This window comes from Fistularia commersonii, chromosome 29 (assembly GCF_037954325.1).
Source record: "Fistularia commersonii isolate RoL2024-O1a breed Wild chromosome 29, RoL_Fcom_v1.0, whole genome shotgun sequence".
NCBI lineage: Eukaryota > Metazoa > Chordata > Actinopteri > Syngnathiformes > Fistulariidae > Fistularia > Fistularia commersonii.
In genome coordinates this window covers 273,380-299,691 of record NC_141312.1, presented here as the reverse complement: position 1 = coordinate 299,691, position 26,312 = coordinate 273,380, and the positions used below count along the sequence as shown (strand labels likewise).

General features: G+C 53.3%; 1 protein-coding gene, 1 long non-coding RNA gene, 7 other non-coding genes and 2 pseudogenes across 15 annotated transcripts; all 11 read right to left on the bottom strand.

Moving 5' to 3' along the window:
• Positions 1–206: 206 nt before the first annotated feature.
• LOC147216505 (small nucleolar RNA U3) lies at positions 207–423 on the bottom strand. Its single transcript, XR_015109099.1, has one exon. It is a non-coding gene; the product is annotated as a small nucleolar RNA U3 (small nucleolar RNA).
• Positions 424–882: 459 nt separating this feature from the next.
• On the bottom strand, positions 883–1,099 carry LOC147216504 (small nucleolar RNA U3). Its single transcript, XR_015109098.1, has one exon. It is a non-coding gene; the product is annotated as a small nucleolar RNA U3 (small nucleolar RNA).
• Positions 929–6,999, bottom strand: LOC147216499 (uncharacterized). Its single transcript, XR_015109085.1, has 3 exons — positions 3,228–6,999; positions 2,003–2,465; positions 929–1,909 (listed from the first exon to the last, which is right to left on the bottom strand). It is a non-coding gene; the product is annotated as an uncharacterized LOC147216499 (long non-coding RNA).
• Positions 1,559–1,775, bottom strand: LOC147216503 (small nucleolar RNA U3). The gene has a single exon (XR_015109097.1). It is a non-coding gene; the product is annotated as a small nucleolar RNA U3 (small nucleolar RNA).
• LOC147216502 (small nucleolar RNA U3) lies at positions 2,913–3,116 on the bottom strand (annotated as a pseudogene).
• LOC147216501 (small nucleolar RNA U3) lies at positions 5,963–6,098 on the bottom strand (annotated as a pseudogene).
• On the bottom strand, positions 6,401–6,618 carry LOC147216500 (small nucleolar RNA U3). The gene has a single exon (XR_015109110.1). It is a non-coding gene; the product is annotated as a small nucleolar RNA U3 (small nucleolar RNA).
• Positions 7,000–7,942: 943 nt separating the features above from the next.
• LOC147216498 (small nucleolar RNA U3) lies at positions 7,943–8,158 on the bottom strand. The gene has a single exon (XR_015109109.1). It is a non-coding gene; the product is annotated as a small nucleolar RNA U3 (small nucleolar RNA).
• Positions 8,159–8,722: 564 nt separating this feature from the next.
• Positions 8,723–8,938, bottom strand: LOC147216497 (small nucleolar RNA U3). The gene has a single exon (XR_015109108.1). It is a non-coding gene; the product is annotated as a small nucleolar RNA U3 (small nucleolar RNA).
• A 551-nt stretch (positions 8,939–9,489) lies between these two features.
• LOC147216496 (small nucleolar RNA U3) lies at positions 9,490–9,705 on the bottom strand. Its single transcript, XR_015109100.1, has one exon. It is a non-coding gene; the product is annotated as a small nucleolar RNA U3 (small nucleolar RNA).
• Positions 9,706–10,924: 1,219 nt separating this feature from the next.
• On the bottom strand, positions 10,925–26,168 carry micu3a (mitochondrial calcium uptake 3a). Of its 7 annotated transcripts, XM_086177024.1 has the most exons (16): positions 25,884–26,168; positions 22,648–22,795; positions 21,384–21,415; positions 20,687–20,765; positions 19,584–19,631; positions 19,240–19,322; positions 19,028–19,099; positions 18,481–18,522; positions 18,010–18,105; positions 15,598–15,612; positions 14,637–14,731; positions 14,396–14,568; positions 13,439–13,549; positions 13,187–13,344; positions 12,325–12,389; positions 10,925–11,942 (listed from the first exon to the last, which is right to left on the bottom strand). In XM_086177024.1, the coding sequence occupies exons 1-16, from the start codon at positions 26,121–26,123 to the stop codon at positions 11,936–11,938; spliced, it is 1,464 nt and encodes a 487-aa protein (XP_086033150.1). In that variant the 5' UTR covers positions 26,124–26,168; the 3' UTR covers positions 10,925–11,935. The 7 variants fall into 7 exon arrangements, with proteins under 7 accessions (XP_086033150.1, XP_086033148.1, XP_086033149.1 ...); XM_086177022.1 differs by lacking the exon at positions 12,325–12,389 and having other exon boundaries at positions 10,925–11,939; positions 13,439–13,547; positions 14,397–14,568; XM_086177026.1 differs by lacking the exon at positions 10,925–11,942 and having other exon boundaries at positions 12,321–12,389; positions 13,439–13,547; positions 14,397–14,568.
• Positions 26,169–26,312: the final 144 nt, after the last annotated feature.

Below are 26,312 nucleotides of genomic sequence, written 5' to 3'. Positions count from 1 at the left end.
CGCACACACACGCAGATCAGCCCATGAACGCGTAGTTGGTTGAAAGTGTCACAATGCGGGTCTCAGGTGTCGGGAAGAAGGCAGGCAGGAGGGCCGATAAGCAGCATCGCTATACCCCTTTGTCAAAGTCTAAGTACAATAAGTTGCCAATGTCTATCGACTGCATCTAGTTGTGACCAGTTTTATCATATTACATCGCTGGTGTGACCACTCTGGACATAATACTTCCATCACTACTCCAATATGAAGCATAGAACGATCATCAATGCTAGGGGACATGTGGTGAATCACTACCTTCACCCAGCAGCTTCACGCTCAGGAAGGAGCATCATGACTCATCATCATGGTTGGCAAGACCAAACTGTTTAGAAACACATTTCCCAAGTCAAGAACTATAGAAATGATCCCTGAAAGTATAGTCTTAACTTGCATCTAGACTGAGGACAGGATCAGACGATGGAGACGACCAGCCTCGCTCAGGGTGACTCTCTCTCCTTCCACCTCTCAGGTCTCATCCATGCAGAGAAGAACAGGAACGGTACAAAGTACAAACACGGTCCATTCAGCCCCGTTCTTACAGTACATATATATTCAAATCACTCATAACTCTGTATGTGTTCAGAAAGCATCATTATAACAGATATAGCTCTCCTTTGTTCAACAAACAGTCACTCTGACCTGAGATCAAGTCAGTTTAAATTTACAATTTCATTAAACCCAACAACCAGCAGCTGCAGGATAGATGACATGTGATTTGGATCACAATTAGTGAGCAGTCGTTTGATCAGCGCTATCATGCTTGATAGCGTCACTTCATTTGTGATATTACTACCGAATGCTATATTATTTTCTCTCACAGTCTTGATATTAACAGCACATATAACCACTCTGATCATACTACCTCCATCAGCGCTCCATTAAGAAGCACAGAATGGTCATCAAAGTTGAGAGACATGTGGTGTGAAACCACTTTCTCCCAGCAGCTTCACGCTCAGGAAGGAGTATCATGACTCATCATCATGGTTGGCGAGACCAAACTATTTAGAAACACATTTCTCAAGTCAAGAACTATAGAAATGATCCCTGAAAGTATAGTCTTGATTTGCATCTGGACTGAGGACAGGATCAGACGATGGAGACGACCAGCCTCGCTCAGGGTGACTCTCTCTCCTTCCACCTCTCAGGTCTCATCCATGCAGAGAAGAACAGGAACGGTACAAAGTACAAACACGGTCCATTCAGCCCCGTTGTTACAGTAAATATATATTCAAATCACTCATAACTCTGTATGTGTTCAGAAAGCATCATTATAACAGATATAGCTCTCCTTTGTTCAACAAACAGTCACTCTGACCTGAGATCAAGTCAGTTTAAATTTGCAATTTCATTAAACCCAACAATCAGCAGCTGCAGGATAGATGACATGTGAGTTGGTTCATAACTGATGAGCAGTTATTTGGTCAGCGCTACCATGCTTAACAGCATCACTGTGTTTGTGATATCGTCACTGAATATTATATTATTTTCTCTCACAGTCTTGATATTAACAGCAGATATAACCACTCTGAACATACTACTTCCATCAATGCTCCATCAAGAAGCACAGAACGGTCATCAAAGTTGAGAGACATGTGGTGTGAAGCCACTTTCTCCCAGCAGCTTCACGCTCAGGAAGGAGTATCATGACTCATAATCATGGTTGGCGAGACCAAACTGTTTAGAAACACATTTCTCAAGTCAAGAACTATAGAAATGATCCCTGAAAGTATAGTCTTAACTTGTATGTAGACTGAGGACAGGATCAGAGGATGGAGACGACCAGCCTCGCTCAGGGTGACTCTCTCTCCTTCCACCTCTCAGGTCTCACCCATGCAGAGAAGAACAGGAACACCTCGTCCATTCAGCTTCGCTATCGACCGACAGTTAAATGCAGTACATACATGTTCAAATCTCCACACGTGTCTTTGCGGAAACATATTTTATAACATATAAATAGAGATACCTTTACTTCCTTCAACATAGTGTTTGTCATTTTGACCAGAGCTTTGGGATCGGGGGCGTAGAATCGGGGGCCGGCCTGCCGGAGAATCGGATGCTGCGAGGAAACCCGGGCGGCCAAACTACCAAAGCGCAGATCTCCCCCGTCTTTCCGTGTGCAGTTGTCTGAAAAACTCAGCACGCTTCGCTCAGTGACCCGTCGACATTTGGCGTGGAAAAAGCACCTAGCAAACTTAAACGGTCCTCGAGTCAAAGTACCATTCGGTGGGTTTCCGTGTTTCACCCCGAACACGATGCTCTGATGCTCAGTCGCTCTCTAGGTGGTACGTGAGAAAGTCTGCTCCTCCAGAATGAAGACCTAAACATCTGACGGCAGGCGTCCGTCTTGAACTCCTGTGCTCCAGAGGATTCCAGATCTGTCCGGATTTGGACGAAGGCGCCGTCTTGAAGAGATGCCGAGTCTCAGGCTTGAACACAGAGGAGATCGATGCGTCGCAATTAAGGTTTTCCATGTTCATTGAAGGATATTGCTATTAGTCAATTGTTGTTTTATTTTGAAATGTATTTTTGGCCCAGGGAAAAGATGCTGTTCAAATTTAAATCAGAATGCTGCAAATAAACCCTGTCAATAACTAATAATAAGTGTGTAGTGAAGCTGTGATGGATGAACACGAGCAGGAGGAGCAGGTGATCAGGGAGAGTTCAAAAACACTTGGACGGACCAGGAACCATCACTATCATAGGTGGTGGTTGGGTCTCACACACACACACACACACACACACACACTCCCTAACATGAGCAATTTACAGAACCTGATGCAATTGACACTTTCATGTGACTAATTTCATACCTACCACCTAACTGACATACTTTGTACAGTATGTTCTCCCACTATTTACAAATTTAATTATTACCCACCCAGAACATATTACTTCCCATCAGCGCTCCAGAGTGAAGCGCAGGAGAGGTCATCAATGTCGAGAAAACCACTTCCTGCCAGCAGCTTCGCGCCCAAGAAGGGGTATAATGTTTCATCATGTAGCTGACGAGATCAAATTGTTTAGAAACACTTTAATGAGTCACTGACTGTAGAAATGATCCCTGAAAGTGTAGTCTTGAGGTAAATTAGTCACAGGAGAGGCAACGGCGGTGGACATGACCAGTCTCACTCGGGGTGACTCTCTCTCTCTCTCTCTCTCTCTCTCTATATATATATATATATATGTACCATCTTTCTCTCCCATACAGTGGATGACGTCAGTCCCCTGTAGAGAATCAGATCCTCCGTCCATTCAGTCCAACACGCGTGGAATAAATCTTACCCACAGTCCTTCGTGTTCCGGGAACGAGCACTGTAAACTGTAGAACTGTAAATATTAACTGGTTAGAGCGACTCGCTGTCACGTATCGAACAGCTTTGTTTTATTCTTATCATCTTTGAGGACCTCCGGATCCACAAGTCCGTCTCTCCACGTGTTCGTGACAGAAACACGCCGATAAAGGACGGTTCCGAGGACGCGCTCCGCACGCGGCGCAGGGGCGGCGTGGACAGAAGACACGCGTGGATGAGGTCGGGGTGTCGGATCCGTCGTAACGTGAGATCTGCTTCCGCGGCTGCGGGTCGGGCGGAGGTTTGCGGGGACGCCAGGAAGTGCTTTGAATGCGAGCGTGGTTCACTGACGCGCCCACGGATCCCCGCATTTTTATTCTGTCATTCTAAAGAGCAGCCCGGCATCAGTGAGGTCATTCCAAGGTGAAGTGCTTGTGTGTCAGGAATAACAACCTCCTCTATGCTGAGGCGCAGAAAGTTTGGGGCCAATGAGGGGCCACAGGACAAGAAGAGTCCCAATAAAAGATGCTTGCTACTAAAATAACACATGACTGATCATTTGCAATGTTCAGGTGGAGCAGCAACGGCCGCTTTGGAGAATCACATCCCCGGACCGACTCCTGAGGAGCACAATAATGTCTCCCGATGCTTGTGGGTCTGATCTGTTTCCTGAAACCGCGGTGGAGCTCTCTGAGGAGAAGGTGACCCCGTTACTCTGAAGGGGGGAGAAGATGCTTCAAGAAGAAGAGGTGATGACCGGGCAGGTTGGAGAACTCATCACTCTGAGCCTTTGAGTGACGCTTTGTACCTCGCAGAGCTAAGATGGCGTTTCCTATATGACTTGACTCTGGATTTAAAACCCTAAGCGTCTTTGGTCCAACAAAAGATGGTGAAATTGGAGCGCGGCACTTTTCATTTACCACCTCAGCATAATTTATATGTAATTTGTAATTTGTTGTACTTTTGCATCGCGGTCACTTTTCCAGTGCTCTGTATGTGTGAGGGTGTGGCAGATTTAGAGTTGTCTTTGAAACGCCTCATGACCGAGCGTGCAAATGTCGCAGGAAACAAATTGTCCGGCGTCTCCAGGAGCCGCGGCAGCTCTCGCCCACATGACCTGGTTATGCTCTTCGGGAAACGGGCGACCAAGACATTTGGCCGCAACGGCGATGGCGTGCAGAACACCATGTGACTCCCGATTCCACGGGCAAAGTACAAAGATCTCTCAGAAGCAAATATTAGTTGCATCAGAACACACACTTGTGGGCTGGGAAAGGGAGGAGTGCATTTATCCTCATTTGTTCGGACTTGCAACAGGATCTCCAAAAAGAGAAACCCTCTGAATCTCCAAACAGTTGAACAAATACTGGTTTTAAATAAAAATCATCAAATCCGCCCACTATCACCCCCCCTTCAACGTTCATCGGCACAATCCCTGACAGTGTCTAACTTCCTCGTCAAAACACTTTACATTACGTAACATTCCAGTCATTTAGCCGACGCTTTTATCCAAAGCGACTTACAAAAATTGCAGTTCAATAACTGAAGATCCAAAGTACCAGTAGTTGTTGTTCAGAAGTCATCACTCTACCAAATAACCATCTCAAAACCATAAATATACATTCATACATACATTCATTTCTACGTTTATTTTTGAGGGGCGGCTAAGTGTGATTAGTGAGGTAGTGCTTGGTGAAGAGGTGTGTTTTCAGCTCACGGTGGGAGATGGACAGCGACCCCACCGTTCTGACCTTCTGGATCAGCAGCCGAGGCTCCAAGTGACGGGTGGACGGTCGCCCAGAGGTGGGGGATCGGAGGGGACGGGTAGGGACGTGTGGCTGGACCATATCCTGGAGATAAGACGGTGCCGTCCCGTTCACCGGCCGGTAGACGAGCACCAGGGTCTTGGTCTTGATGCTGACGGCTACCGGGAGCCGGTGAAGGACATAAGAAGGGGAGTGTGTGGGAGAATTTGGGACGCTTGAACACCAGGCGAGCTGCCGCCTTCTGAAGAAGCTCCAGAGGCCCGATGGTCACCGCTGGGTCACCGACAAGGAGGACGGTGCAGTCGTCCAGACCAGGGATGACCAGAGCCCGGATGAGTATCTGCGCCGTGTCCTCCATGAGGAATCTGTGAATCTTCCTGATGTTGTGAGAATCTGCAGGGATCTGCGACCGAAGCGATGTTCGCTGTGAACGGTTGGTTGTCCAGGACCACACGTAGGTTTCTCGCCGTCGTGGTCGGCCTTGCCACGGCGTTGTCAACGGTGACGGCCAAACTACCATTATCCTGACATCTTAGCAGACGTGGAGCAATATTGACAAAGGCATTACGGTCATTGCAGACACAAAAACACTTGCAAGTTGAAATTTATTTGGATCAAGACGTGAACCCGAAATGTCATTCAAAGCGATCTCATTGACCTTGTTCTGGGAACACGTGAAGCTTCGAGAAATGGACCTTTCCACAAGGCTTTTGTCTGGCCACCACGCATCATATCAATGTATTTGGCAAACACTCCCTACTTTCTGCTGATTGCACATAAACTCTTTAAGACACCAGCATTATAACTGTCAAGATGCCGGAGTTGCACAAAGCAAGTGTATTACACTTGTTATCTTTAGATGCTGGTACTCTGATCATACACCTCCCATCAACACTCCAATATGAAGCAATGATCGGTCATCAATGCCAGGAGACATATGGTATGTAACCGCTTCCTCCCGGCAGCGTCACGCTCAGGAAGGAGTATCGCGGCTCATCGTCGTGGTACAATACATGCCTTCTTAACCCAAAGATGTGTAGCGGATCAAGGCACTCCTGCCACGAGATAGGTTTAGGGTTCCTGCATATCCACACCTTTGAATACATGAGTCAGTGTAAACACCCAGAATGCCTCAGTTCACCAGCATGCTGTAGGATGCTACAGGCAGGGATCTTCTGCTTCCTCAGCCTGAAGGCACATGTCTTGGGTTATTTAGGGCATTAGGAGAGCATGTAGTAGTGCTAATACACTCATGTGAATGGAATTTCTAAAGACTATTATTGTTGTCTTGGACAGCAAAGAACAACCACTCTGAACATACTGCCTTCCATCACTGCTCCATAAAGAAGCATAGAACGGTCATCAATGTCAGGAGACATGTGATCAAACATCACTATCACCTGACAGCTTCACGCTCAGGAAGGAGTATCATGACTCATCATCGTGGTTGGCGAGACCAAACACTTTAGAAACGCATTTCTCAAGTCAAGGACTATAGAAATGATCCCTGAAAGTATAGTCTTAACTGTCTCATCTCCAAGAACAGAAACACACATTGGAGACGACCAGTCTCACTAAGAGTTACTCTTCCTCCCTCCTTACAACACCCAGTCCACCTAGAGAAGGTCAACAACCAGGACAGAACGTTCTCACAAAGATACTTTTACACTTCAGATGTTTTTCTAGTGGCTGCTGAACTTCAATGGATCCAAAACGGATTCATAGGCTCACGACTCGTCCATGATGGGTTTAATGCAGACAGGAACTTCCTGCAATGGATTAATACAGTAGGATATGTCCGTTTTTGTGGCTCCTGCCACAGGACCGGACTTTGTCGTCCCGTTGTGTTCAGATTATCAGTCAGGGAAAAACGTCACAACGGCCAGGAACTAATCAAGCAAGGATGGTTTATTCAAAGTCAGGAAAATACACTTAGGAGATATCCGGGGCCAGAATGAACGTCACCCCGCAAGGATTGTTCGGCTCCTCTAGACGCCCGCTGAGACGCGTCCAGTCGAATGTGTAGATGAAGAAGTTCTGGCCCCGATCCAAAGGATCAGGCTCATTTTATACCTTTTGGCCAAAAGGGTCAGAGGGAGTCCTGACAATGGCTTCCCCGACCCCCCCGGTTTTACGCTCTCTAGGAGTGCGGGGCCTCGTAAAACTGCGCTTCGATCAAAGACGCTGATCGATCAAAGGCGCCTGGTTTACGCTCTCTTGGACTGTGAGCACCTGGGTTGTGTAAAACCGTGCTTTGATCGAAGTCGCGGTTCGGAAAAAGTCCTGATAACTTCCTCCGACCCCTGGCTCTAGTCAATTATCCCCGGGGGGTTTCATTGGAACAGCAGGGTAGCGCATTCCTTCACCTTACATGATGGGATCTCACAGTCACATTTTACAGTCTTTGCAATTGATAGTGGAATAATGATGTGAGGTTGGAGACCATAATTTGACGTAGGGGATTTTGCAAGTCCCTCTCTTGACGTGAGCGTCCTCACGTCACACAAGGACTACAATCAAAATAAGTAAATACAACAAATGTATGTAAACACAATGTATTATAACGGAATATTCTAACAGATAAAACTTTTGCGATACCACTGTCCCGATAACGAAGACAAAAGTGTGAATAACACACATGTGACGTCCCACAGTGTCACATGACTGTGGTAGCCGATCAGACATCGGCACCCGGGGCTCGGTGTGCAGCGTAGAACGTTCGCTGCGCACTTTTGGTGGCAATGACAGATCTAAAGGACTTTGGAAGATGGAGGCTCTGTGCAAATTCAGATCCCTCAACGTTCATCCAAATTATGTGGAACCTTTTTACTGTTGACATGACTAACAACCACTCTGGTCATATTCCTTCCTTCAATGCTCCATGATGAAGCACAGAACAGTCATCAATGATAGCCGACATATGAACTAAGTCATTTTCGACTATCCGCATCATGCTCAGGAAAGAATATCACATCTCATCATCATGGTTGGCGAGACCAAACACTTTAGAAACGCATTTCTCAAGTCAAGAACTATAGAAATGATCCCTGAAAGTATAGTCTTAACCTTCTCACCGCCAAGGACAGAAACACACATTGGAGACGACCAGTCTCACTAAGAGTTACTCTTCCTCCCTCCTTTCAACACCCAGTCCACCTAGAGAAGGTCAACAACCAGGACAGAACGGTCTCACAAAGATACTTTTACACCTCAGATGATTATCCAGTGGCTGCTGAACTTCAATGGATCCACAACGGATTCAAAGGCTCACGACTCGTCCCTGATGGGTTTAATGCAGACAGGAACTTCCTGCAATGGATTAATACAGTGGATAAACATAGACTTTTGCGATACCACTGTCCCGATAACAAAGATACAAATGTGAATAACACACATTTAACGACCCGTAGTGTCACATGACTGTAGTAACCAATCAGACATCAGCGCCCAAAGCTCACTGCGCAGCCGCAGATTTTTCACCGAGCTATCTTGGTGGTTCGCCATTGAAACCAACTCGCCGGTTCATTTTGAATCCGGACCGGGTTTACGCAAGTTAAAAATTTGACATCCATGATTCTTCCAATTTAAAACTATTAGTGAATTTCTTTACTATTGACATATTTATCAACCACTCTGATCATATTCCCCCCTTCGATGCTCCAAAAAGAAGCACAGAACGGTCATCAATGACGGTCGACATATGAACTGAATCATTTTCGTCCGTCCGCTTCGCGCTCAGGAGGGAATATCACGTCTCATCATCGTGGTTGGCGAGACCAAACACTTTAGAAACGCATTTCTCAAGTCAAGAACTATAGAAATGATCCCTGAAAGTATAGTCTTAACCTTCTCATCTCCAAGGACAGAAACACACATTGGAGACAACCAGTCTCACTAAGAGTTACTCTTCCTCCCTCCTTTCAACACCCAGTCCACCTAGAGAAGGTCAACAACCAGGACAGAACGGTCTCACAAAGATACTTTTACACCTCAGATGATTATCCAGTGGCTGCTGAACTTCGATGGATCCACAACGGATTCAAAGGCTCACGACTCGTCCATGATGGGTTTAATGCAGACAGGAACTTCCTGCAATGGATTAATACAGTGGATAAACATGGGCTTTTGCCATACCACTGTCCCGATAATAAAGATACAAGTGAGAATAACACATTAGACGACCTGCGGTGTCACATGACTGTTGCAACAAATCAGACATCAGCGCCCAGAGCTCACTGCGCAGCCGCAAGTATGTTCGCCGTAGTATATTGATGATGACAATCACTATAGATTTCTCTGATACTAGTCAGTCACAGCAGAGATAGACCTGACAATCACTTCCATACCAGGAACTCAGATTATTGTGAAGCTAATTGTTATTAACATGACTAACAACCACTCTGATCATATTCCTCCCTTCGATGCTCCATGAAGAAGCACAGAACGGTCATCAATGACGGTCGACATATGAACTGAATCATTTTCGTACGTCCGCTTCGCGCTCAGGAAGGAATATCACGTCTCATCATCGTGGTTGGCGAGACCAAACACTTTAGAAACGCATTTCTCAAGTCATGAACTATAGAAATGATCCCTGAAAGTATAGTCTTAACTCCAAACTTCGCAGAGAGGGGTCCTGGTCGACGGCAGAAACACTCTTACTCGGAGTCCGTTTCCCACGGCGTGTAAAACCCACGCAAACCGAGGGAGAGACTCTGGTTTGCGGGCAGGACGCGACACAGGAGCGGGACTTCGAGGACTTCGAGGCGTCGCGTCTTAAAACGCTTTCAACGCGACACCGGAGCGCCGGCCCAGAATGCCCCGCGAGAAGAACCGGATCGTTTGGCAGTTTTTAAGAAAATAACACCTCGAACGACTCGGATTTTCGAGCTGAACGCTTCATGTAACAAATACGAGCGTTGTGGCGATTTATCGCGAGGTTTAAACCGCCCGGCGTTGCTTTAACCGCGATGTTTACACGCAGCCGAGTTGGACGTGTGCGCCGCTCAAGTGTTCCTGACTGAAACACGACATCATAAAGGTTCCGCTTACAAAACAACCCGTTAATGCGCCTCCAAACACCGACAGCACCGGCGGAAACGGGCAAACGGACGAACGCCCGGCACCGGCCGACTAACTTACTGTGCACCAAAAGAACCGAGGTTCGGTCGCGGTGCGTCCCGGAGCCGCTCTGCCGGGGGGCGTCCCGGCTCGGCTTTCCCCTCCGTCCGACGCAGGAGGGCGGCGTTTCACCCCGGCGCCCGGTGCCCGGCGCCCGGCGCCCGGTGCCCGGGACGTTGCGGCCGGGAGAAGTTTTCCTTCCGTTAAAAAGTCCCACCGGATACATGTTGAACACGGTCTGCGGGAAACGACGGCTGTCATTCGCGTTGTTATGAAAGCTCGCGCCCGGTGTCTCCCGGTGTTCGAGACGGTTCGCCGCCGGTGTGGTATAAACGTGAACCCCAACTTCAGCTAACGTCGGGATGCGGGGCGGCAGACACTTTACCGGCGGCGGGCAGCGGCTCTCCTCCCGGCGGGGTTGTTTTCTGCACTTTTCACGACTAAATTGCGTCGTGGCGGAGCTTCTTCGCAATTACAATGTTTACGTAACGGGGCTCATTGCGCATGCCCGGTACGCACGAGCGACGGCCACTGTCCCCGGGCGCGAGGGCAAAGCCACCAATCAGCACGCAGGACGTGACATCACTTCCGGTCAACATCGGGACGCGGGGGTTAAAAAAACAAAATAAAAATACATAAATATTTAAAAAATATTTAGTAAAACATTGTGACGTGAGGATGGACGGAAACACAAATGAGTCGGTCACAGCAGGTGCTTTGCAATTTATTCTGACAGAGACGAACAACACGATTTGGTCATGCGGGTAAAAAAGGTCAGAGGTCGCGTGGGGTGAGACACAGAAAGCATGTAAACAAACAGACAAATAGTGCCTCGCTTTCTGTTTCTTACCTCCGACGCTCCATCCAGTCACGTCCGAGCACGGGGCCATGCCGGGGTAACGTAGCATTTCTTATTGTGACATCAGTGTTTGTATGGTCATAGTACAGTCGTTTGCATTTAGCGCAACGTCCGCACTGGCTACATGAAAAAATCAAACAGGATTTAAGTTTACTAAGGACAGTGAATCCACAGCACTTGGACCGCTGTTATACTTGTCGTCACATCATCATTTTCCTGGGCTTCGGTTGAATTGTGCTTTCAATATTCTGATGGGTGGTGGTGTCAGTTTGCAGAGCAGCAGGTAACCTTCAACCTGTGGGACATCATTTTCTCCCCCCTCCAAAAAATCATACAGATAGTGAAAAAAAAACAGGCTCTATTTCTACAAGGGAAAATAACATATGCGCTGGTATGTGACAAAATGGCGAGGGTTTCGGATCGGGGGGAGAAGGACACGTTTCACATATTCCAATGAATTGTTTCACTTAATCCGGCGGGGAGAAGATCATTTGAATAATGGTTGTGACCGTATTGGCGGAGGCGGCAGGAGCGGCGTGCCGCGTCAGCAGAGAATATCCTGATTGAGTGCTTTAATTCAACGTGAATCGGACTTGGCCCGATGGACCGGTTGACCCGGGAGTCCCTTTTTTGAATGTTTGCCAGCGTGAAGAGTGTCAGTCAGCAGAGAGCAGCCATGCTTGCAGTTATTTTCAGCGTCGGGTCCAAGTCGGTCCGATAAAGTTCGTTCGAGTTTATTCACACGAGTTGGCTCCGGGTTCTCCTCTAGGCCATCTCCTTGAACCTCCTCCAGAGGTGCTGCACGTGCCTGCGGGCCTCGGCGTGAACGCAGCTGACGAAGGAGGTGTGGTGATGTTCGTTCACCTGGTGAACAGAGAAGACACAGACAAGGTCACGCCGGGCGCCATGACAGGTGGATTGAACCGTCCGTGAAGCCACCGCGGCGTCGTGCGAACATCCCAAACAAAATGTTTCACTTTTCAGTTCTGCAGTTCTTAGCATCAGAACAAAGTGTCTTTCTGTCTTCCCTCTGAATATTTTCAGACACTGAAGATGGTTATATCCAGCCTTTAGGGGTGCCAACAAGGGCGCTATGACGATGTCAAGTAAAATAGAAAGGTCTGTCACTCTCCGCAGATGAGAGATCTCAACCTGTCCAGCGTATTTAACATGAAGTACAATGTTTTAAAATACTTTGTGTCCTGCAGCCTCCCACTCCTGGGCCGTTCTGGTCATTGGTGATACTTATCTGCTGGCCAGCTCTCTCTTCAGACAGGATCTAAAGGAAGTGGCGCGCTCCACAGCCTTATAGCCCTGAGAGCTCCGCAGAAAACCGCCGTCGCATCGGAGGAGAGAAGCAGAGAAGAGGTGGGAGATGGAGATGGAGATGGAGATGGAGATGGAGGAGGGGAGCGGCAGAGGGCGAAGAGATTGGGTAGCGAAGGTGTGAACAGAGGAGACGATGCCGGATGGGTGCAACGTAAAGGGAGAGGAGGAGAGATGAAGGTGGAAGGAGACACTGTTAGTGAGACGGCAAAGTCCAGAAAGCATCCAGACCCCCCGAGGGCAAATAAAGCACGGGGTTCAGCAGAGGTCAACTTTAGCAACGTCTGCCAGGCGTCAGGTACGTCAGGTGACCGCGCCCCTGTCCACCTGAGGTCCCCGGACGGTAGGACAACAGCTCGGGATCGTTTAGCAGAACCGGGTGTTTATACTTGACAAAGTATAAATTATTATTTAGCATTACCGCGTGTCGCCACTAGATGGCGGCATTCAACGCGGGTCAATCTAGTAATGCGGCTCCTACCTGGACAGGTGTGTGTTTGGAGCTGCTGAAGGCCCAGAGGAGACACTCACACACGCTCACACACACTCACACACACCCTGTTACAGGACGATTCCAAACTATCAAGAATTAATCCCACAAAGAGAAGTCCAGATGCCCTCCGCGAGCTGGAGGTGTCTCATGCAGGTGTGACCGGGTTCCTTCTTGCCGCTCCATTTGAAAGCTAAACATCTGAGGTATAGATGTTTGAATATCTGTGCACGTGGAGCGTCACTAAACAACCTGTCTCCATGTTTTGCGTGCACGAGTGTCTCCTCCTCCTCACCCTGGCTCCTCTGTGCAGGCGGTCCTTCATGATGCCGATGAACTCCTTGTGGGAGAGCTGGTCGTCGTGGTCCACGTCGAAGATCTTGAATATGGTGTTGACCAAGTGGCGCGTCAGCTTCAGGCCCGTGGCCACGTACACCGCCCGGGCGAACTCGTCTGGTGGGACACGGAGGAGGAAGAGCCGCGGGTTATCGAGCAGAGCACCTGGCCTTCCGAGCGGCCGTCGTCTCCTCCCGCCGTCTCTTCCCACCTTGTCCGATGGAGCGGGCGGCAAAGTTGTACATCTGCATGGCGATGGCAAAGTCCTCCAGGTTGTTGAGGAACTGGAAGAAGGACCTGAACTCGTCGAAGGTGATGCCCTGAGAAGACCAGAGGGAAAAAAGCGACAGTGAAGGACGAGCAGCAAGAAGGCGACGGAGAAGCCGCTCCGTGAAGCGATGGGCTACGGCCACGCGCGGACGTGCGCCATGCCTGCACACATGCTCTTCTCATCCAATCGCAGCCTGGATGACGTGCACGCTGTGAAGACGCCGGGCGGCTCCGTGAGCTCACGGCCAGGAGGAGGTCCTCCGACACGTCACCGCCGCGGTCGGCCTCCTCGCCAACGACGAAGGGCGACGCCGATGAGAAAAGCTTAGCGAAGCTTCAGCCAGACACGGGCGTGCGAGACCAGAAGCCGCGTTCTCCGCGGAATCCTCCGAGCCCCGAACGCGCCGCGGACGGAAAGCGCACGTGCAGACCGGCCAGCGGCGGGTGTGCAGACCCGGGTGGAACCAACCTCCTGCTTCTTCCACGGCATGGAGAGGCAGAACAGAGAACAGAGAGGCGGCTGGTGTGAGCAGAAGGCTTGGATCTCCACCTGCACATATCTAAACCTGCTAGTTGCAGCTGTATCTGCTGTGTGTGCACGCATGTGTGTGTGTGTGTGTGTGTGTGTGGTGGAGTGATGTCGTGGAACACCAAAGTGTGAAGAGGAGAGCGACAGCGGCCTCAGGAAGAGGCAGCAGCAGCAAATACACGTGCTTTTTAAGGGAACTAAGAGAAGAGGAACATGTGAGTAAAGCGGGTCTTCAGCGCCTTGGAGATGTTACTGTCAGTTAAAACATTTCAGTCCTTCTAGGACACGCAGTCGTGATGTTCCTCGCTAAACCCCAACCCATTAGTTGTGTTAACGGACGCACCGCAGGACACGGGGGAAGGGGACGCACCTTCTCGTCAGGGATGGACTGGCGGACGTTTTCCAAGTAGGCGTTGATGTTGTCCACGTTGGTGAAGCGTAGCAGGATTTTGGCAAAGTCCTCCTCGCTGATGGTGGTCATGCCTTTGGAGTAGGTCAGGAACTCGATCTCGAGCACTTCCGTCTGGAGGTTGTCCATGAACCTGGAGAAGAAACAGCCGAGTGTGATGCTCGGGCACCTCGGGCCAGAAGGCGGCGGCGAAGGCCGTACCTGTAGAAGTCATCGAAGGTGAGCTCCGCCTTCCCTTTCTTCCCAAAGAAGTGGACCAGCAGGGTGGTGTCGATGGTCACGCTCTCGTCCGCTCGCTACAAACCACCGGGAGAGGAGTCAGGAGGAGGAGAGCGGCAGCCTCTCGCCGTCCACGTCTGGTGTTCAGGCTCAAAGGCAGAAGATCCCGCCATCCATCCAACATGGCCGCCGTGGCGCAGAGCAGCGGGAAGCGGCGTTTGCACCCAACAACTAACAGTCGCAGCCATCATGGCGTCAACACGGCAGGCCGGGCGGCAGGAAGCTAAGGCCGCACATTTGATCTCACGCACCCGTCGGCTGAGGCTCAATGCCGCCGGGACTGGGGGTTGAATTAGCGTTAGCAGCCACGTACAAACACACACACACACACAGGAGGCAGGGCCATGCGGCGGGGGGGGGGGGGGGGGGGGACGACACACACGCGGCAACAACGGGGAGGACGGGGGGGCGAACCGGTCGGGGCGTTCAGGGCCCGGCGGACAGACACGACACCGGCAGCGCCAGGACGCGACACGTGCAACACGTGCAACGCGTCACCGGGTCACATGCGTTTCCGCGGCGGCGCCCAGAGAGCGGCAGACAGAACCCACGCTCGGCGCAGACGCAGGCGACCCGCCGCTTCCGCCGTTTTCCACCGGCGGTTCGGTCTGGAGGCGGGAGGGCGTCTCCGTAGGTTCTCCCCCGTGTGGCGCCGCTCGCTCGCGGACCCGCTCCGGGAGAAGCGGGTCCAGAACGGCCGAGCCGTGGCGGAGCAGGTCCCGCCCCCCCCGGGTCCGACCCGGCCATGCTCTCGCGGGTGCCGACATCAGATCGCGGACAATCTCATGTCCGCCGAGGAAGAGGAGGGGTGCATTTCTGCCGCCGTCACAGACACGAGCATCACCGTCACCAAGATGCCGGGCGACGCTGAGCGAGCTTCTACCTCCAGGGTAAAATCCTCACATCCACAGCAGGACCAGAGGACAGGGGTTTTAAAGAAGGAGAAGAAGCTCAGTCAGGATTTGGTTCTTCTTCTGTCTCATGATTTGCAAACCGGCTTCAAGACAACACAGATCTACTCTAAGTCCAGGTTCTGTTCTGGAGGCCGGTTCCGCCCCGGACCCCGACTCGAGACCACGGCGTCTCCTCCTCCTCCTCCTCCTCTTCTTCTCACGCCGCCGTCCCTTCACAGACATGCGGGTTCCTCAGGGGTCGGCAGAGGAACGTGTTCCAGAGCTGGATCTCAGCACGGATGGTTTCAGGTCCCTCTGCACCCGAGCACCCCGGCTGTCAGACGCCTGAACCCTGAACCCTGAACCCTGAACCCTGAACCCTGAACCCCAAATTTCTGTCTCTTTGGACCCCCGAGCAGAACCAGAGGTCTCTTGGTTCTTGTGTCTGCAGCTCCCACATCCACGGGGAGGAGCTGCAGACAATGAACTCACCGGCTGGAAACGCCTGACGGTAGATAATCACCACCATTAGAGAGTGAGGAGACTCTGAGGACAGCCCCGGGCCCCCCGGCCCCCCAAGGCCCCCCAAGGGCCCCCAAGAGCCCCCAAGAGCCCCCGGTCTGCATGATTCACTGTGCCGTCTGTGATCAGGGAGCCTCTTTCTGTTCCTGATGTAAACACAGACGGTCCTCAGAACTGCCGCAGGGCCGAGGACGACCCGAGGAGATGGCCTCCATGTGAAGCCTGACACACGGGTCAAGTATTTATGACACACGAGCTGCTCACACATCTAGACGGGATCCAGGTGGCGAGTCTGAGCCTGCGATCCCAGACGCTAACAAGGAGGTCCTTCTTAAAGCCTCCACAGAAAGGCAAGACGTCCTCTGACCTGCGGAACGTCCGCTGGAGGAACCGTCCGAGAACCGCATAGCGGGGCTCACCCTCTCCCTGGTGGGAGCGGGTCAAAGGTCAGCTGGAGACCTGGGCGTCCATCGGTTCACTTTAGCTTCTCATCCGGCGGGAGGGAAACCTCAGTCGCCTGGTGAGTCCTGGTGAGTCCTGTGAGGACAGCAGGGTCCCGGCCTGGGGGGCTCAGCTCCTCCGGCCTGTGGACCTCCACCTTCTTCTCCGACCTCCACCTTCTTCTCTGACCTCCATCTTCTCCTCTGACCTCCACCTTCTTCTCTGACCTCAACCTTCTTCTCTGACCTCCATCTTCTTCTCTGACCTCCACCTTCTTCTCTGACCTCCACCTTCTTCTCTGACCCCCCTCACCCGTCCTCCCGGTAAGACGTCTCCGCTCCCGCAGATGTCAAGCCGCTCGCCGCCGCCCTCCCAGAAAGGCCTCTGTCTGCACGCCACCAGAGAACAAACAGGTGCTCCCTGCTGGAGGGGTGTGTGTATCAGTCTATGAGTGTGTGTGTGTGTGTGTGTGTGTGTGTGTGTGTGTGTGTGTGTGAGACGCCCCCCCCATAACACAAACCATAAAGACTTCACAGACTGAGACACTGGGACAGGTGGACACACAAGAGGCACCACGAGGAGGTCAGAAGGTCACAGGAGGACGAGGAGGACATGGTGCCGATCAGAACAGGAACCTGAAGTTCTCTCTCCCTCATGTGACGACCAACACCAGAACAGATAAGGAGAGCATGTTCTCCATGAAATGGACAGAATCGGGGGTCTGGAGGAGACATGCAGATGGGGGGTGAAGGTGAAGGTGAAGGTGAAGGTGAAGGTGAAGGTGAAGGTGAAGGTGAGGGCAGGCAGGAGAAGGCTGGGGTGGAGGTGGTGGAGGTGGTGGAGGTGGTGGGGGGGGGCTGGGCGACAGCGATAAAGACGTCCTGATGTCCGTTCATTGAAAGCAGCGTTTTGATTGACAGGGGAGGCGGAGTCAGGAGTGGGTGGAACTCCTGGAGACCTCCTGGGGGAGGAATGTACTCCCAATCTATGTGGACGTCAAAGAACCTCCACATGGAAACCAGCAGCTCTTCACGTGGTCTAAAAGCAGGCTCAGACAGAAGATGCGAGCCGACCGCCGGCTCTGCGGGACCTCACTGATCACCCAGCGGGATCTTAGAGACGTCGAGCGGCGTGTCGCCCGGCCCCAGGAGAACCCTCAGCTCAGAACCCTCCGGACGGAGGAGGAACGAGGGATGGCGAGGAGGAGGAGCCGGAACATCTGACAGGACCGGAAGGAGACGCCAAGGCCCATCGGGATCCAGAGGAAATGCCAAACATCTGGTGATGGAGGCCTGCGCCCCCCCCGACCTCGATGAGCGATGGAGCGGTGAGGGAGCGAGGGATGAAGGGATGAAGGGATGAAGGTGGAGGGATGAAGGTGGAGGGATGAAGGTGGAGGGATGAAGGTGGAGGGATGGAGGACAGGTGGATCTGAGTACCTCCGCCAGGTCAGAAAAGAGGACTTGGCTGGCGCCGCGCCTCAGAACGTCCCAGTAACTCCTCGCCACAAACTCCTGACTGTCTTTTTTTAGCACCTGTGGGGGGAGCAGGCCCGGGTCAGTCAGCCCGGCAGGAAGTGCGCCTCGCTCTACTTCCTGTCAAACAACCACAAGCTCCGCCTCCAGGAGGAGGACCTTCTCCTCAGAGGGACGGCCCATAACAGAGGCGAGCTCCTGCTGAGGACGCCGGGCTTCAGCAGCTCCTTCCTGCTGAGCTACGGCCTCAGAGGTCGTGGACACACTGTGCTGTCTACACTGGCTTCCACACACACACACACACACACACACACACACACACACACACACACACACACTCTTCCAGCTTCCGGTGCTAGCATTGAGTCCACCAGACAGCGTCCTCCACTCAGACCCAGCAGGCACACAGAGGGCGGGAGGCGGGTGGATACATACGCTGTTCACGGGGGCAACCTGATATCCGTACAGCTGCAAACTCTACCACAGGACCATGCGGTGGAGGGGAGAGAAGATAAGAGTGGTGTTAGTGCATGCGAGGAGAGGCACGTTCTCAACGCGTCCGCGACGGCGCCCGGAACGACCCTGTCCTCCGCTTCCGACCGTCCGTGGCCGTCAGAGGACCTCTGAGGACCTCTGTGGACCTCTGAGGACCTCTGAGGACCTCTGTGGACCTCTGTGGACCTCTGAGGACCTCTGAGGACCTCTGAGGACCTCTGAGGACCTCTACGTCAGTCTGGAGGAGGTCCTCAGAAGCAGGGTCTGTTCCTCAGCCGGGTCACGAGCGCGTTGAAAAGGACAAACTGTCAGGAGTTTGGACAGACAAAGGTCACGTGGTCAGAGAGCATGCTCTTCACCAGGACCAGCCCGAGGTCCCAGAACCTCCGCCCGCGACCCTCACATCCAAAACCAACCACACCGACGGGACCACGGCCCCCGTCCAAGTCCACCCCCCCCAGGAGACGCTCTGTCCACCTTCTCTTACCAACTGGGCCGACTTCTCAGCGTCTCCTTTCCTGCCTCTCTTCTCGTTCTTCTTCCTGAAGATCTCCTGGAGCTGCCGAGGACAGAAAAGCGTGCAGACGGAGAAGTGCGAGGAACCTGAAGTGTGCGTAGATGTCTACTGGACGGTGGCAAACGGAAGGAGTCCGTCTGCGTGAGGGACAGATGGATGTTCTGGCAGGACCGCTGACTCACCACCAGGAACTCCCTCTTGTCCACCATCTGGTTGCCGTCAGCATCAAACATATTGAAAGCGATCTTGAAGCCGGCGTGAGGCTCTGGGGGGGCAGAGGGGGTGTTAGGCTGCCAGCCTCGGACGCTCACAGGAACTAGCACGCTGGCTGACACACACACACACACACACACACACACACACACACTCTCTCTCTCTCTCTCTCCATCTTGATTACTGTTTCATCATTACCTCTGACTCACTGGAGCAAACACAACAGGGGAAGTTTGGTTGACAAGAAGCAGTGTGTGTGTGTATGTGTGTGTGTGTGTGTGTGGGGGGGGGGGGTGTATGTTGAGCGACTCACTTGTCAGGATGCAGAGCAGGAAGAGGTATTCAGTGTAGGAGATGATGCCTGGTGATGAGACAGAGACGGGAGAGTTAAAGAAAAGGTCACATTCAATAAACACACACACACACACACACACACACACACTTAGTAATCCTTCCTTTTAAGATGATAGCATCTTGAGATGTGTCTTCTGTAGCTTCACGACAGGCTGACCACACACCGCTTCCCGTCTGCATCCAGGCCTGAGTGAAGACACCGGCCAATAACTGTGTGTGTGTGTGTGTGTGTGTTTGGATTAGCATGTGAAAAACCTCTCAGGAGGAGATCCTTTCTTGCCTCGAGCCCATTTGGGAACCTTCTTCACGTTCTGTCTGATGGTCCTGATAGTTCAGGGTGATTCCACTGAGTGTTATGGGAGACTGCTTTCCCATGTGTGTGTGTGTGTGTGCGTGTGTGTGTGTGAATGAACCTGACACCGAGAGCCAGTGCTTGGCTCGTGTTTCCCAGATGGCGAGCTGCTTTGTGTGAAGGAGCTGGTTTGGAACCGACTTCCTGCGTCCGTCAGGAGACGGTGGAAGCCTGAGGTTCACCACGGAGACGCAGGAGGAACAAGGTCTCCTGAAGGAGCGGCGCCTCTCTCTCTCTCTCTCTCTCACACACACACACACACACACACACACACACACACACACACACACACACACACACACACACACACACACCGCCTACAAGACCGGGAGGCTCACTCGGCACTACGGCCGAGAGGACGACGACGAAGGGTTTATTTTTGGGGAGAACGGCAGGTTATGGGGCTGGGATGCCATGATGCAGCCCTGGACTACAGACCAGATAACCCTAACCCCCACTCACACACACACACACACACACACACACACACACACACACACACACACACACACACACACAGAAGGCCGTATAGTCTAAAGCTGAACTCGGATCCTGCAATCATGTTCATCTCATCTATGAAAGGCATTCAGTGACTTTGACAGGATCTATTGATATCGGCAGCGGAGGAGTGCGTGTGTTTGTGTGTGTGTGTATGTGTGTGTGTGTGTGTGTGTGTGTGTGTGTGTGTGTGTGTGTGTGTGTGTGGGTACCTCGTTCTCTCAGGTTCCGGAACAGTTTGGACGACCCCCTCCACACTGGAGGAGTATCTGAGAGAATCTTCTCCAGCTCCTGACACAGAGAGGAGGGTCATGGAGATAAATATAGACTCAGAGCTGCAAACACCTCGCTGATGTTCCAGCAGAGGTTTGCAGAAGCTCCGGGTCGTTCCGGGTCGTTCCGGGTCGTTCCGGGCCTCTCCGGGCCTCTGTCTGCGCCCTGCGGGACCCCCGGCCGTAAACACGGCAGAGATAACGGCCCACCGGAGTAAACGTCTGAGCCCGGCTGTTACATTTCAATCCCTTCGCAACCTTTTAATGCTTATCTGCGGCTGGAGGGTTTATGTGCCGCTTTACCGGACACAATTCACCTGATTGCATTTATGTCTCTTTATGGGAACCCCCCCCTCCTGAGGTACCGTTGCTCCTCAGCTTGACAAAAGTTTTCATTTCCTTACTTTAAAAATGACCCCTGAATACGCTCGCAGACCCCCCGCCCCCCCGGAGCCGAGGAAACACCCGGAGAAACCGGGCCGGTGTTTTTCAAACGCCAACGCGAACCGGCGTGGATCAGCCTGCAGCGGCAGGAGGCGTTTGGCACCGAGTGTGTGAGCCAGTGTGTGACTGAGTGCGTGCATGTGGGTGAGTGTGTGTGTGTGTGTGTGTGTGTGTGTGAGTGTGCGTCGCCCACCTGTTTGGTCAGGGACCTCCAGGGCCTCTTGTCTGCCAGGGAGCCCAACAAAGAGGGAGGGGAAGAAAAGAAGGAAAGAGGAGATGAGCGTTTGGGTGGGCTCTGCTCAGATAGCATCTGTATTATCTAGAGATGGGCCTTAATGTGCAGGGCACAGTCACAACACACACACACACACACACACACACACACACACACACACACACACACACACATGCACACTGTCTGTATACAGACTGTCATCATTCGTAGCGTCTAAAGTGCGGCGTGCTGCTCTCTGCAGGGCCTGGAATGTCCCCGTAAAAGCACACGCTGCTTTTGTTCTGCTTTCTACAACAAACTTCATCTAATTCCACTTCAAAGGGGGCATTAGAGGGTACCAGCCGCCCGGCGTGGCTCTGCAGATGTAAACACACTCCTGCAGGTGCACGGCTTGCACGCAACGCGCTCACGTGAGCCGGCGGGGGAAAAAGCGTCCCGCGACCGAGGACTCTTTCTTCAGAGATGAAGATGTGGAGATTCTCTTTGGGAGCGACCGGGACAGAAAGGATCAGCAACGGGTCCGTCAGAGGGACGGCACATGGTAGATGTTTTGGAGAGAAGGTCAGAGAAGCCAGGCTGAGATGGTCAGGCATGGACAGAGGAGGGAGAGAGAAGATATTGGTGGACGGATGCTGGAATCGGAGGTTTAGAGGAAAACCAAAGAGAAGATGGACGGACGTGGTGAGAGAGGATATGAAGGTAGTTGGTGTGAGAGAGGAGGATCCAGAGAAGAGGGTGAGATGGAGAAGGTGGATTCACTGTGGAGACCCAGAAGGGAAAAGGCCGAGAGAAAAGAAGAAGACAGAGGATTCTTTCTGAAGGAAAGGTCGGGTTTAGATGTTTACTCTGGAATAAGAGGGCGAATGGAATGTGTGTGTGTGTGTGTGTGTGTGTCTGACATTAACATTAACATTAACCTCAGACTAAACAATAGCTGCACAGCCATCTGCTGCGACGCGAGCCTGCAGGACTGATCTGTTACCGCTGGCAGCGGCTGATAGCAGCAGCAGGGCGGCTTTCAGGCCCTCGCTTTGAAGGAGCATTAGGAGAGGCTGCTTTCCACCTGGAGCTGAAAACACTCCCGTCTGAGACGGCGGACGACGGAGGAGAAGCACATCTCAGCTGTGGCTGTGGAAAAAACCCTCACGCACTCATCCATGTCATCCATATCATCCACGACATCCACGTCATCCATAGCTCTACGAGTGTGTGCCGTACGCACTCCTGGGCTCGCTCATGGTCACCGACTCGATGAAGTTCTGCGGCGTCATGTACAGCTGCCCCTCGTACTCCACCGAGCTGAAGACCCGGAAGCGGTGCTCGTGGGAGGACATGTAGACGTCGCCGTCCTCGAAGTCCAGCGGCTGCGCCTGAAAGGGAGACGGACAAGAGCAAAACACACTTGTTCAGACACTGACTTCAGCAAACACCTGCAGCGGGTTGTTTCCCTGCAGAACACTTCCGCTTCAGAGAGCAGTGCTGAACATCTCAGCTCCATCTTTAGGGAGCAGGATCTCCACCCGCCCCCTTCCAGGCTGTTCTGTTCTAGGAACAATCCCACCCCTCATACAGCGCCGTGGAATTATAAATGGCCCCTGGAAGCCTTGAAAACACACCGTCACCCCTCCCACACTAGCTGCCCCCACCTCCAGGAGCCGGGGCTTCGGCCTGATTAGCCTGATTAGCCTGATTAGCCTGACGAGCCCCAGCGGAGGAAGTATCTCGGTGCCGCAGAGCCATTTAATCAGCAGAGCAGGTTCCGAGTGCGAGGCGTTTGGCTGCAGAGCTCTGCCAACATGCTAAGGACGGAGGACGGGCCACGGGGAAACAGAGAACGGGGAAACAGAGAACGGGGAAACGGCGCTGGCTCAAACGCACTCATGAAACAAGATGTCAGAAGTTTGGCGCGCAGAAGCGGCGGGTTCACGTTCCAGGCCACACCTCCAGACGTGGAAGAAGGAAGGGAGGTCGGCGGTCTCGGTGACAGTTCTCTGGAACGGCGAGCAGAGCCGGCGTGGTTCCTCCGGTCACGTGGATCCAGAGAAACACCAGTTCCCGTTCTTCCGACCAACAGGTGACGCTTTCAGGCTAGCTTAGAATTTCCACACACATCTGGCGCGTCCCTCTGGCCGTGTGGACCGCCTCCTCAGCTCAGGGTTCTCGGCTTCAAAAGTACGTCTTCAGCTTTGGCCGAGACGCACGTTCACCACTTGAGCTCCTTCAGAAGAGCACCTGCGGCACCAGAGAGCAAACAGCTGTCCATCACAGAACCTTCTGGAGAGGGGCCGGCCCACCTTCCGCTGTGACCAGACTGCCAATCACACACCGGTGCAGGACTACTAGGGTGCAGGACTACTAGGGTGCAGGACTACTCAGGTGCAGGACTACTCAGGTGACTACTAGGGTGCAGGACTATTAGGGTGCAGGACTACTAGGGTGCAGGACTACTAGGGTGCAGGACTACTAGGGTGCTGGACTACGAGGCAGTGTGTGCTCTCCAAGGTGGTGCAGCAGCTTCTGCTCCACCCGTCTCAACCAGCTCACACCATCAGTGTGTACTTTGACACACTTTTACACGACATTAGCATTATGACCATCTGCAGGGTCTCTGAGGCTTGCAGCTCATCTTCTCTGATCTTAACCTCCTTCTGCTCTCGCTGACCGTTCGCTCCAGCCTTGACCTCGTGTCTCGCGGGTTGTGGGACGGGCCCTCGGCTCGTGGAACGTGAGATCATCTGCTTCCAGCTCGTCTCTCTGCACGGTTCCCGGTCCTCGGTGCCTCCATGCCAGCGTTCTGAAGCTGCTTCCACCAAAGAGCTGGTCAGATGAGGATGATCTGATCTGTTATCACCTTGCAGATTGAACATCTGCTCCATTCACTTGGACGGACACCCGCAGCCATGCGGTGAGGAACGAGGAGCGAGGAGGGAGGAGCGAGGAGCTTCGTTCTGGGTGGAGGACTGCCGGTGGTTGCAGAAGGTTGCCGTCCCCGGAGTGTCTGTGACCTGTGAATGTGCCTCTATCCTGTGTTTTACCCTCCGGTCAGCAGGGGGCGCTGCTACTGTTCTTCTCCACGATTATATCTCTGTCTTCTGTCTGTAAACTTGAAACACGATGAGGTCCAAAGCAGAACCCGGAGACGTTTTGAAACATCTAACGGACAGGAAACATGTTTCACAACACTTTCTGCCATGTCTCCTTTCACTATGAATCCCACCTGGGTCCCTGATGGAACCGCCGAGGCAGAACCACAGCTCCATTCTCCACCGTCTCCACAGAATGTTCTATGATGGCGTAAAGCCCAGGACGGCTGCTGTCATGTTCGGCCAACGCTCCGAGGAGAGCGGCGCAGAAGACGAAAACTACAAGCATGGCCTCCGCCCAAGCCTTGCTGCACCGGAGTACATGAGTACTGCAATACATGAGTACTGCAATAAACGAGTACTGCAACACATGAGTACCGCAATAAACGAGTACCGCAACACACGAGTACTACGGTCCATCCTGACAGGTGATCGAACACCTCTCTGTCTCTTCACTTTCCCAAGCGGTGATCCATCGGCTGCATTGAACGTCCCGTGACGGTTGGTGACGCCCCGGCTCAGGGGACCCCCGGCTCAGGGGACCCCCGGCTCAGGGGACCCCCGGCTCAGGGGACGCGACTTCTTCACCTCAGCTTCGCAAAAGTCTCGACGTTTGACGTCCCGCCGATGGGATTCAACTTTCCACAGGTCAGAGGTGACGATGTGGAGGACAGTGAGGGGGACGGAGAGGATCGGGCTCGAGTCCATCAGAGGGACCGTGCGTTAGATGTTCTGGAAATGAAGCCACACTGAGATGCTTTAGACGGGGACAGAGGAGGGACGGAGAAGATCCGGGTGGAAAGATGAAGGTCTGGAGGAAGACCAGAGAGGAGCTTTGAGGGTGGAGGGCAACGGACAGCAGGGGAGTCGGTGTGAGAGGAGGGCTGGGAGCCGAGCAGAGGCCGAGCAGAGGCCGAGCAGCGGCCAGCGGCAGCGGCGGCGGTGGCGGCGACGGCGGCGGCGGCGGCAGTGGCGGTGCCCCCCCGGCCCGCAGAATCTCCTCCGCCTTTCAGCACCGGCCGGGCGGAGAGCGCCGCCCGCACGCACACGCCAGCGCGCACGCCGTTCAGCAGCCAAGAACAGTGAGCGCAGTGTTTCCACCGGACCGGAATGACACGGTTCGTCCGGCCGCAGGGCGGGGAGCGGCTCCAGGACCTGGCCGGCCGGCCGGCGGGCCTCCCCGGGCGCGGAACAGCGGCGCGCCCGCATCAACTCCCCGGCTAGGATGGCTAGCAAACCTCCGCTAACGGACGCCGAATCCCGGGGAAAGCCCCCCCAGCTTCGGGGTTCCTTCCCTCCTGGGGGTTCCTCCCTTCCCCGGGGGTCTTCCCCTTCCCCGGGGGTCCGTCCGCCGCGGCTCCGGAGACTCACCCACCTTCTCCTTGGCCTCGACGGCCGGGATGGACGGCAGCAGAGCGGGGATGCTGAGCGCCCCCATCCTCCTCCGCCCTCGGTCACGGTAGAAGTAAACCGCCGCGGCGCCGCCGGCGCCCAAACACGCCGCGGCGGTCAGTCGCCTCCCCGCCGGTCCTCCGCCGGCGGCCAGCCGGGATCCCGCCGCCCAGCTGCGCCGGAGCTCGGCTGCCAGCGCCGCCGCTCTGCGGAGGGCGGCCATTACTGCTGCTGCCGCTGCTGCCGCTGCGGAGGAGCGACGGACACGGGCGATGCGGACACAGACCAAGTATCGCGATACCTCAGCCGTCATCGCGAGATCTGCTCAGGCCGCTCGGATGCTGAGGCTGAGCCGCCCGGGAGGTGACGGAATAGAACCCGAATACAACCCGAATATAACCAGAATATAACC